Here is a 12,598-nt window from a genome sequence, read left to right as displayed (position 1 = left end):
CGGTCCCAATGAGATCCTGTGGGAAAAGAATCACTGACTAGGCCGGGAGCTAAAAGAGTGGTATTCCTCTGTTATGCTAATTGTTCATTGTTGTTCTCTAGCGGCATCTTATACAGATAGCTCAGATGATGAAACATCTCCTCGTGATAAGCAACAGAAAAATTCGAAGGGCACTGGTGACTTCTGCATCAAGAACATCAAACAGGCAGACTTTGGGCGTAGGGAGATTGAAATTGCAGAACAAGGTGAGAGTTTTGTACTTTTATTTTGTCGTCATCAACAGTGGTCTTTATTCAATTATCATCCTGAGCTGTTCTCAAAATACGATAAATCTATGGGCTTCATCAAATTGCAGAAGCTGTCCGAAGTTTTCATTGAAATGTTACTCTCCCCATAATAAATAAGTATTTTAAAAGCCAAACAAAACAGACTGGGCTGTTCTTTTTGCAGCAGTCACCAGAAATTATGCTTCAATTTCAGCAGACTGAACCATCACCGTAAAGCCAACAACACCAGTCAGTGTGAAAGGTAAAAAGTAATCATTTCAGTCCTTCATCTCTACATCGTCCCAGATCCAACTCAGAATTTCAGTGCAAAATACTTGGTGCAATCCGCTTGACAAAGCTTACACTCTTGCCAAAAGGAAAACAGTAGGTTGTTCCAGTTTAACAGATTGGACCAGAGGAATGTGAGTTTAAACTGAGCAAATGTAGCAATTGATTGGATGGATATTAGATGGTGTTTTTTCCCAGAGAGTAGTGTGCTTCTGGAATGGGTGGTGTGCTGATGTAGTGGGTTTCCGGCTGTATGTTTTCAAGAGAAAGTTGAAAGGGCAGCAATTGCGTCACATAGCAGGTTAGTGGATTAACGGATAATAAGCATGTGGTCAATGAAATCGCCTTGTCTGGTTTTGCTTAATTGAGCATGATAAATGAAGTTGTTTCCTTCTGATCATCCTTCGAGTTTTCCTGATTTTTATTTTAGTTCCCTGAATTTATTGGACAACTTCTGGAGCTAAGTAGTATTGAGCTAAAACATGGCATTGAGTGGTAAACAAAGTTTATGATCATCTGTTTTTTTTTCTTGATCATTTTCTTTCTATGTCTGACTTTGAAACTAGCTGTACATATACTTGATACTTTCTGAATAAAAACCAAGAATACCTGTTGTTTAATTACTGACGACTACACCTACAAGAAGTGCATCCAGCTGCAGCTTCTAACACTCTGCGTTAAGCAGTTGGAGCCGAAACTAATGAACTCTGGATCATTCGGGAGGCTGAAGGGGGTGATAGAGGGATAGTTGACCTAAGGTGCAGGAACCAGTCAGGAAGGGGAAAGGGGATAATCAACTAGTGCAGACTATCCCTGTGGCCAGCTCCTTAATAATAAGTATACCACTTTGGACAAGGGTGGAGGGTCGGGGGCGGGATGGGGGGGATGACCAAGCAGAAGAAAGCCACAGTGGTCAGGTCACTGGTCCCGCATTTGACTCTGTGACTCAGAAGGGAGGGGCGGTGTTGAGCTGTGGTGATAGGGATTCATTAGTTAGGGGAACAGAAAGGAGGTTCTGTGGACAAGAATAAGATTCCCAGATTTTGCGTTGCTAGAGTCTGGGACATCACGGATCAAGTCCTCAGGATTCTTAAATGGGAATGTGAACAACCAGAGGTCATGGTCCATGTAGGTAGAAAGAGTGACGTTCTGGTTTAGGAGTTCAGAGAGTTGGGTGCTAAGTTAAAAAGAAGGACCTAGAGAGTTAGGATCTCAGGATTGCTACTATGCCATGTGCTAATGACGCCAGAAATAGGAAGATTATACAGTTTAACACGTGGCTAAGGAGTTGGTGTCAGAGGAAGGGTGTCAGATTTTTGGATTACAGGTTTCCCCCGCTATCTGAAAGTAGAGCATTCCTTTGAAACCTTTCGTAAGCCAAAATGGCGTAAAGTGAAGAAGCAATTACCATTAATTTATATGGGAAAAATTTTTAAGTGTTCCCAGGCCCAAAGGATAACCTACCAAATCATACCACATAGCACATAAAACCTAGAATAACACTAACATATAGTAAAAGCAGGAATGATATGATCAAGACGATGCAGAAGTGGGCTGAGAAGTGGCAGATGGAGTTCAACCCAGAGAAGTGTGAGGTGGTACACTTTGGAAGGACAAACTCCAAGGCAGAGTACAAAGTAAATGGCAGGGTACTTGGTAGGGTGGAGGATCTGGGGGTACATGTCCACAGATCCCTGAAAGTTGCCTCACAGGTAGATAGGGTAGTTAAGAAAGCTTATGGGGTGTTAGCTTTCATAAGTCGAGGGATAGAGTTTAAGAGACATGATGTAATGATGCAGCTCTATAAAACTCTAGTTAGGCCACACTTGGAGAACTGTGTCCAGTTCTGGTCGCCTCAGTATAGGAAGGATGTGGAAGCATTGGAAAGGGTACAGAGGAGATTTACCAGGATGCTGCCTGGTTTAGAGAGTATGCATTATGATCAGAGATTAAGGGAGCTAGGGCTTTACTCTTTGGAGAGGAGGAGGATGAGAGGAGACCTGATAGAGGTGTACAAGATATTAAGAGGAATAGACAGAGTGGACAGCCAGCGCCTCTTCCCCAGGGCACCACTGCTCAATACAAGAGGACATTGCTTTAAGGTAAGGGGAGGGAAGTTCAAGGGGGATATTAGAGGAAGGTTTTTCACTCAGAGAGTGGTTGGTGCGTGGAATGCACTGCCTGAGTCAGTGGTGGAGGCAGGTACACTAGTGAAGTTTAAGAGACTACTAGACAGGTATATGGAGGTATTTAAGGTGGAGGGTTATATGGGAGGCAGGGTTTGAGGGTCGGCACAACATTGTGGGCCGAAGGGCCTGTACTGTGCTGTACTATTCTATGTTCTATGTACAGTGTAGTTTCACTTAACAGAATCAGGAAGATTTGGCCAAAACCGATTTGTAGGAAACAATCGGCACGTACACACATGCGCACGTACAGGCACGCGCACACACCTGCCCGAGCAAGGCTTCATGGTCATGGTAGACTTTCTCGGGGTAAACACAAGTTTAAAGCAGGAACCTTTTTTGCGTAAAAGCGAAAATCCTCTTTGGATTTCTTCCGGTTAGCAAAAACAGGTACTAATGTAGGTGTTTCATAAAAATTAAGTGGTGTAAAGTGGGGGACATCTGTATTGGGCTCTCTTCCAGGGAAGGTGGGACCTGTATAGAAGAGACAGTTTGCACCTGAAATGGAGGGGGACTAATATTTTAGCATGAAGCTTTGCCACTGCTGCATGACGGGTGGGGGTTGGTTTAAACTAGAATTACAGGCAAGCGGATGGGAATGAGAGTGCCAGAATAAATAGTGGAGAGGTTGTGGAGACAAATGGTGTTAAGACTTCAGACAAAGTCAGGAATCAAAAGGTTGAGCATTGTGCTGCATGTATTTCAAAGCAAAAAGGATCATAGGAAAAGCAGGTGAGCTCAGGGCATGGATCAACACATGCAAATATATTGTGGCCGTTAGTGAGATTTGGTTGCAGGAGGGGTGGGGGCTGGCATCTTAATTTTCTGTGGTTCTGTTGTTTGAGATGTGCACAGAGAGAAGGATTGAAGGGACAGGGGTAACTTTACCAGGCAGGGAAAGTGTCGCAGCAGTACTCAGTCAGGGAGGACTGGAGAACTCTTCACGTGAGGCTTTATAGGAAGAACTGAAGAATTAAGAAAGACATGACCAGATTAATGGGGCTATATTACAGACCACCCAACAGTCTGCAGGATTTAGAGTAATGAGCTTGTAGAGGAATCGCAGACTGTTGCAAGAAATGAAAGGTGGTTATACTATGTGATTTTAACTTTCCATGTATTGACTGGGGCTCCCATACTGTAAATGGACTAGATGGGATAGAGTTTGTCAAGTGTATTCAGTGCATAGAAGTCCCATCGTGAGAGTGTGCAATATTGGGGAATGAAACAGGGCAGTGACCATAGTGATAGGTCTGGTCTGCATGTTCATTCTAAATTGGAGAAAGGCAAATTTTGATGGTATCGGCAATCATCTGGTAAGTATAGATTGAGGCAGGCTTTTTTCATGGCAAAGGTGTACTTGGTAAGTGGAAGGCCTTCAAAAGTGAATTTTGAGAGTACAAAGCTTGTATATGCCAATCAGAATAAAAAGGTAAAGATAACAGGTTTAGGGAACCTTGGTTTTCAGGAGATATGGCCTTGGTTAAGGGGGAAAAAAATGGTGGTGCATAGCAGGTAGAGGCAGGGAGGAACAAATAATGTACTTCTGGAAAAGAAGAAATGCAAGAAAAGACTCGAGAAGGAAATCAGGAAGGCTAATAGAAGCCATGAGATTGCTCTAGCAGACAAGGTGAAGGAGAATTTGATCCTAAGGGGTTTTACAGATATGTTAAGAGCAAAAGGATTGCAACGAACAAAATTGGTTCTCTGGAAGATCAGAATGGTGAACTGTGTGGAGCCAAAAGAGATGAGGGAGATCTTAAGCAACACACTCAAAATGCTGGAGGAACTCAGCAGACCAGGCAGCATCTATGGAAAAAAAGTACAGTTGATGTATTGGTCTGAGACCCTTTGGCAGGGTGTGTTGCCTGGATTTCCAGCATGTGCGAATGTTCTGTTGTTTGAGGGAGATCTTAAATGGATTTTTTGCTTAAATGGACACTGAGTCTATAGAAGTGAGATCATGGACCCTATACAAATTACAGAGGAGGAGGTGTGTGCTATCTTGAGGCAAATAAGGGTCTGATAAGGTGTTCCCTTGGATCCTGCGGGAGGTGTGCAGAAATTGCAGAGCCCTAGCAGGAATATTTAAATCATCCTTAATGACAGGTGAGGTGCCAGAGGATAAGAGGATGGCAAATGTTGTTCTGCTGTTCAAGGAAGGTTCAAAAAATAAACAAGGGAATTTTAGTCCTGTGAGCCTGACATCAGAGGTGGGAGGTTATTGGAAGGTATTCTAAGGTACTGGATATATGAGTATTTGGATAGACGTGGACTGATTAGGAATAGTCAGCATGGGTTTGTACGTGGTAGGTAGGTCGTGTCTAACTAATTTTGCATAGTTTTTCAAGAAAGTTACCAGAAAAATTGATGAAGGCAAGGCACCATCAACTTTGTGGGAGAAGCCAGAGAGTGGTAGTAGATAGTTGCCTGTCTGACTGGAGGCCTGTGACTAGTGTAGTGCTGTAGAGATTGGTGCTGGGTCCATTGTTTATCATCCAGATCGTTGATATAGATGACAATGTGGTTAATTGGATCAGCAGGTTTGCAAATAACACAGAGATTGGGAGTGTAGTGGACAGCAAAGCTTGCAGTGGGATCTAGACCAGCTGGAAAAATGGCAGCTGGAATTTAATACAGCAAGTACACGGTTGCATTTTGTAAGCACAACCCAGTCTGGTCCTACTACAGTGAATAGAAGCACATTGAGGAGTGTGGTAGAACAAAGGGATCTGGGAATACAGGTCCATAATTCATGGAAAGTGGCAGCACAGGTAGATAGGGCTATAAAGTAAGCATTTGGCACATTGGCCTTCATAAATCAAACTATTGAGTACAGGATGTTATGTTGAAGTTGGATAAGACATTGGTGAGACCTAATTTGGAATATTGTGTGCAGTATTGGTCACCTACCTACAGGAAAGATGTAAATAACATTGAAAGAGAACAGAGAGAATTTACAAGAAATGTTGCTGGGACTGGTGGACCTGAGTTATAAGGAAAGATCGAATAGGTTAGGACTTTATTCCTTGGAGCATAGAATATTGAGGGGAGATTTGATAGAAGTATACAAGATTATGAGGGGTATAGATAGGGTAAATGCTAGCAGACTTTTTCCACTGTGTTAGGGTGGGATTACAGCCAGAGATTAAGGGTGAAAGGTAACAAGTTTAAGGGGAACATGAGGGAAACTTCAATCGTAGAATGGTGAGATTGTGGATTGAGCTGCCAGTGCAAGTGAGCATGCGAGCTCAATTTCAACATTTAAGATAAGTTTGCACAGCAAGGGTCTGGAGGGCTGTGGTCCGGATGCAGGTCGATGGGACCAGGCAGTTTAAATGGGTTGGCACAAACTAGACTGACTGAAGGGCCTGTTTCTCTGCTGTACTTTTCTATGAGTACTGCATAGGAGAAGTTAGGGTGGCTTTGGTGTTAAGCCTTATCAAGTTTAGTTTTAACCAGTAATCCAAATAGTCCCAGTATTTAATGTTAGCTAAATATTATCCTTGTGTGATGTAACTGTGTCTTTCAATCTTGTGTTATTCTTTTGTCTGTGGATTAAAATGGAACAAATTGGAGTTCCAGTGTACTTTAATTGCAAGCCAGAGGAATCAATAAAGTTCATCACTCATCATGTGTTTGTTCTTATTCTGGTGCAGAGATGCCAGCACTTATGGCACTACGGAAACGAGCACAGGGGGAAAAGCCATTGGCTGGAGCAAAGATAGTTGGCTGTACTCACATTACAGCCCAGACTGCGGTGAGTGTCCAGCTTTAGAACGCTGATTATTAAAATCAGGAGACTGCATGGTGAGTCTGTTAACTTGCCATCCAGAACATGCCCTCCAGACAGGAGACTGAAAACGCTCGTTTTAGGAACAGCTTCTTCCCCCTCCGCCATCAGATTTCTGAACAGTTCATGATCCTATGAACATTACTTAACTATTTCTCTTTTGCACTATTTATTTATTTTATTTTTATTGTAACTTAATTCTTGCACTGTACTGCTGACAAACAACAAATTTCATGACATAATGTCAGTGATTATAAACCTGATTCTGATACACTGTACAGAACTCTAGATCTAATTTAGTCTATTCTCCTAAGCATGAAAATTCTTTCTATAAAACTTTGTGTAAAATGAACATTGGCACAGAAAGCTAAAGAAGTTTGCTCATGGAATTAAGGACCTTTTGCTAGAGATCTACAGTATTCTGTCCTTGAGCCAGAGATAAGACTTCTTTCTGTTCTGATGCTCTTTGCTAGTGGGCCATAAATGATTTCCCAGCTGCTTCTAAATTTAGTTTTAGACACTAAGAACTTTTTATTTTAGTTTTTGCTTCTTTACTCCCTTGGATGTTTCCTATAGTGATATTTGTCTATGTACAGCCAAAAAAAAACTGGAGAAAGGCTCCTAGGTCGTCTAGGGGTGAGGAGCTGTCAATAACTTGTTCTTCTACATTGAACTCCAGCACCTCTCTATTATATGGAATGATTATTGTCCTTTTTACCTTGTATATGTGATTCATGATGTCACTGGTGTAGTTTTACATTTGTAACTATTCCCAAAACAGTTTCTGTGGCTTCAGTGTGTGCTGAGGAAGAGGCTCTGATACGCCCTCTCCTGCAGATGGCACTTTTGAGCTGTACATTGTCAAATTCTGCACATCCCTTTATTTCATACAGGATTAGAATTTTTATTCTTTGTATTTAAATTTGTACTATTTTTTCCAAGTCTCACTGCTAGGGAAAATATAAATGTAGATCAAATGTGAAGAGTGCATCTTTAAGGGCAAGACCCTTAACAGTGTTGATGAATGGAGCGATCTTAAAGTCCATCGTTTCCTGAAAGTGGCTACACAGCGAAGGCAAATGGCATGTTTGGCTTTACTAGTTGAGGCACTGAATTCAAAAGTCATGAAGTTGTGTTGCAGCTTTATAAAACTCTAGTTAGGTTGCATCTGGAGTAATGCAGACAGTTCTGGCTGCCCCATTGCAGGAAGGAACTGATAGAGGTTTATAAGCTTATGAGATGCATAGGTAAAGTAGACAAGACGGTACCTTTTTCCCAGGGTTGAAATATCTAATATCAGAGGGCATGCATTTAAGGTGAGAGGGGGTATTTTCAAAGGAGGTGCGAGGGGTAATTTTTTTTAACACAGTGAGTGGTGGATGCATGAAATGTGCTGCCTGGGATAGAGGTAGATACATTAGAGAAGCTTGGATAGGCACATGAATATGAAAAAAATGGAAGGATATGGACATTGTGTAGGCAGAAGGGATTAATTTAGTTAACCATTTGATTACTAATGTAATTGTTTCAGCACAGCATTGTGGGCTGAAAGGGCTGTTCCTGTGCTGTACTGTTCTGTGCGCAAAATGTAATAATTGCACGGTTACGCTCAATGCCTTTTGTTCTTAAGTTCCACCAAAGTGTGACTTCTCTCACATTAACTGATTATTCATACTGAAAGTTTCTCTTCTCATTTCATGGTGGCTGTTGAAGGTGGAGGAGTGACCCACCCTGATTCTTTGGCGCTAGAGACCATTAGCAGAAAGTGCTGACAACAAATTAAAACTCTTCTGCATGTTTTATTGCATATCTTGTCTGTTAATCCTGCTGGAATGAAATTAGAATTTTGCAGCAGCCTATTTTACCCAGGATCTCAACAGATTACTTTAACAGGAAAGTTCAAATAGTCCTTAAATGAACAAAAATTTGCAATTTTAATTGTTTAAATGGGTGTGCTTCAGTTGATATAAAATATATGCAGTGTCTCTTTCTACCCTAATTCTGGGATAATAAATATAAGTTTTCTCCTGAATAAAGCAAGGTACTACAGAAGGTAGAATCAGACAGTGCAGTCATATAGAGTAATTTAAAGAAAGCAATAATGTAAACTTCAAATACGGCCTTTTGTTTGTTTGTGGCGCAGGTGCTGATGGAGACGCTTGCTGCTCTTGGAGCACAGTGCAGGTGGGCTGCCTGTAACATTTATTCTACCCAGAATGAAGTGGCTGCTGCTCTGGCTGAGAATGGTAATGGAAATTTCACCAATAGGATTCATTTTCTCCATTCTTCACAGTACCTTTTATCATTGTGTTTTGTCTCTCCCCTTTTTTCTAAGTCTGCCAGTGTCTTGTGTCTTTCAATGTTGTTCTACAAATACTTAATGAACTTTTTTAAATAAAGTAAATAAATAGTCCCATATGCAATGTTCCGAGTAAATTTTAGGAGTGAAGGACCAACTTTTGTTACCAGTTTGATGGCCTTGCCTCATTATTCTTACCAAGTTTTTGCACTATGGCATATGAGGTCTTTTTATTTTTTTAAATGTTTAAACTTTTTGTTAATCATTGAGATACAGCACTGAGTAGGCCCTTCGAGCTATGCCACCCACCAATCCCCAATTTAATCATGGTACAATTTACAATGACCAATAAGCCTACCAACTGATAAGTCTTTGTACTATGGGAGGAAAGCAGCGCACCGGAGGAAACTCACATGTTCACGGGGAGAACATACAAGCTCCTTACATAGTAGCAGGAATTAAACCTCTGTCACTGGTACTGTGCCCATTTATTCGTTGTCTTTCATTAATTGATGAAGATGACTTGATCCACTACAATCTGGGGAGTGACTATTCATTGGGTAGGGAGCACTGAGACTGAGAGCCAGTTACAATGAAGGGATAATTGAGTTTGCAGATGGCAGGAATTCCATCTGCTCCTATGCCTCTGGTAGAAGTAGATTGGCAAGTGCTGTCAAGGAGGTCTTGGTAAGAGGCTGCAGTGTATTTTGAAGATCGCATACCTCAAAGTGAATTTCAGTATAGTCAGTTGGTTGCCACTCAATTTGGATACCTTGCCTTCAGTCATTGGCATTTCACTCATCCAGGTTGGATGGGGGTAAGTTCAAAATATCCATAGGGCAATTTCAAAATATCCATAGGACAATTGCTCTCTTTTTAAAAAATTCACAATACTGGGTCCCTGGAATGTGCTGCCTGAGTTGGTAGTTGAGGCAAATAAGATAGAGCTATTTAAGAAGCTCTTAGATAGGCACATGAATGTGCAGAGACTGGTGGGATATGGGCCTTGGGTAGGCAGAGTAGTTTAGTTAGGCTTTTAATTGCTATCTTAGTTCAACACAACATTATAGGCTGAAGGGCCTGTTCTTCAGCTTGACAGCTCTTTGTTCTAAGCATTGAAGATTATATTGAAGGACAAAAAACAGATTGGATTGAAAAGTGTTTTTAAAAAAAGAAAGGATTTTAGGTATTGAATAACAATTAAAACCTGAAATCACAAGTCTACGTTGGAAGAAAAAAATGTAATAGTTACTCCTCGCCTGTGCAGTTCTCTTGGAGTATTTAACAATGAGTACTTCCTTCAAAGAGTCTTGAGTAGGTAATTCATCCATAATTTATATATATGAAGTTTAAATCTTACCAAAACAGGTTCTTTGCATCACTTCAGATAGCTTGCTTTAAGTCTCATGTTAACTTCATAACTGGCATGTAATTGCAACAATGGTCAATACAAGAAGCTTATTTAGAAATATTTAGAGAGACAGCACGGAACAGGTCCTTCTGGCCCAAGGAGCCACACCTGCCAGCAACCCACCTATTTCACCCTCGCCTCGCCTAATCATGGGATTGATTAACCTTCCAACCAATCCATCTTTGGACTGTGGGAGAAAATGGGAGAGAGTACTCGGAGGAATCCCATACGGTCACGGGGAAGAATCTACAAACTTATCACAGCTGATGTAAGAATTAAACTCTGAATTCCGATGCCCTGAACTATAATAGCATTGCACTAGCCACGATGCTATTTTGTTTGTCAAATAAGCAGTAGATCTAGAAAGCAATTTCAGTGTCCATATTACCCATGCATATCAAAAACTATTGGGCTGTTTATGTAAAAATATTGAGAAGGCTAATGTGACTCGATTTACCTTTGTCATTGCTACTATTTCCTCCCAATATTTGTTCTGGTACAGTTACTAACAAAGTCTAAACAGAGTAAAAGTATTTATGTACATGGTAAGCAAAATAACTTAATCTGAAGGTAAACATGAGATTCTGGCCTTGTTTCTGTAACCCTGATTAATCAAGAACCTATCAACCTCTACGTTAAATATACCCAATGAACTAGCCTGGGCAGCTGTCTGTGGCAATGAATTACACCAATTCTTCAGTCACAAATTCGTCTGCCAAATGATCATAGTACACATCATCCTCACTGGCATGTGGCACAGGCATCAATCCAGGGATTACTACCCTAGAGATCCTGCTTTTCAGTTTTCTACCCAACTCCCTATAAATCTGTCTTTTTATGATCTCCCTTTTCGTACCTATGTCATTGGTACAAAGCGGCCAGTGAAGGAGTGGAGATTTGAGGCTTTGACTCAAGAGATTTTGGCAGTTGGACTGTGCAGTCAAGTCAATCAAGATTTGAATAGCTCAGCAGAAAGCCGTTGATTAGACAATCAAGATTTGAATAGCTCAGACTCAGCAGAAAGCAGCTGATTGGGCAATCGAGGTCAGGTGACCAAGCAGTTTGAAAAGCTCAAACAAATAAATAGAGGGTTACCTCAAGCAAAGTGGCCAGTGAGTGAGTGGGCCAGTGTAGGAGTGGAGATTTGAGGCTTTGACTCGAGAGGCTTCGACGAGAAGGGGCTGAGGACGAGCTTCACTTCAAGTGAGGTAAGGCCGGGTAAGTTCCTTTCAAAGGAGAAAGTTTCAAAAGTTGAGGCAATTATTGGGTAGGTCATGGCAGCTGAGATCGGCCCCGTGGTTTGTTCATCCTGCAGCATGTGGGAAATCAGGGATACTTCCAGTGTCCCTGACAACTATGTGTGCAGGAAGTGTGTCCAACTGCAGCTTCTGGCAGACCGCATTGAGCATCTGGAGCTGCGATTGGATTCATACTGGAGCATCCGCAATGCTGAGAAAGTTGTGAATAGCACGTTCAGTGAGTTGGCCACACCACAGGTAAAGGCTACACAGGCAGAAAGGAAGGGGTGGCCACTAGACAGTGTAGCAGTAGGCAGGTAGTGCAGGAGTCCCCTGAGGACATCTCCCTCCTAAACAGATACACTGTTTTGGATACTGTTGGGGGAGATGTCTCATCAGGGGAAGGCAGCAGCAGCCAAGTTCATTGCACCATGGGTGGCTCTGCGGCACAGGAGGGAAGGAAAAGGAGTGGGAGAGCTATAGTGACGGGGATTCGATTGTAAGGGGAATAGATAGGCGTTTCTGCGGCCACAAACGAGACTCCAGGATGGTATGTTGCCTCCCTGGTGCAAGGGTCAAGGATGTCTCTGAGTGGCTGCAGGACATTCTGGAATGGGAGGGTAAACAGCCAGTGGTCGTGGTGCACATAGGTACCAATGATATAGGTAAAAAACGGGATGAGGTCCTACGAGGTGAATTTAGGGAGTTAGGAGATAAACTAAAAAGTAGGACCACAAAGGTAATAATCTCTGGATTACTACCAGTGCCACGTGCTAGTCAGAGTAGAAATAGAATATTTCAGTTGAATACGTGGCTTGAAAAATGGTACAAGGGGGAGGGATTCAAATTTCTGGGGCATTGGAACCAGTTCTGGGGGAGGTGGGACCGGTATAAACAGGACGGTCTGCACCTGGGCTGGACTGGAACCAATGTCCTAGGGGGAGCGTTTGCTACTGCTGTTCAGGAGGCTTTAAACTAATGTGGCAGGGGGATGGGAACAAGTGCAGAGAGACAGAGGGGTGTAAAATGAGGGTAGAAGCAAAAAGTAGTAAGGTGAAAAGTAAAAGTGGCAGGCAGGCAAATCAAGGGCAAAAAGCAAAAAGAGTCACTTTTCAAC

General features: G+C 42.0%; 1 protein-coding gene across 9 annotated transcripts in view; it reads left to right on the top strand.

Moving 5' to 3' along the window:
- LOC140738872 (putative adenosylhomocysteinase 3) overlaps positions 1–12,598 on the top strand; it is a 100,999-nt gene that overhangs the window by 58,372 nt on the left and 30,029 nt on the right. For all 9 annotated transcript variants that reach the window (XM_073066845.1, XM_073066842.1, XM_073066844.1 and 6 more), the window contains 3 exons: positions 102–245; positions 6,400–6,500; positions 8,677–8,779. In XM_073066845.1, coding sequence (XP_072922946.1) covers positions 102–245; positions 6,400–6,500; positions 8,677–8,779 — 348 coding nt within the window. The remainder of the gene's footprint in view (positions 1–101; positions 246–6,399; positions 6,501–8,676; positions 8,780–12,598) is intronic.

This window comes from Hemitrygon akajei, chromosome 14 (assembly GCF_048418815.1).
Source record: "Hemitrygon akajei chromosome 14, sHemAka1.3, whole genome shotgun sequence".
In the NCBI taxonomy this organism is placed as follows: Eukaryota; Metazoa; Chordata; class Chondrichthyes; order Myliobatiformes; family Dasyatidae; genus Hemitrygon; species Hemitrygon akajei.
The sequence above is the reverse complement of the archived record's forward strand: the minus strand, read 5'-3'. Positions and strand labels throughout refer to the sequence as shown.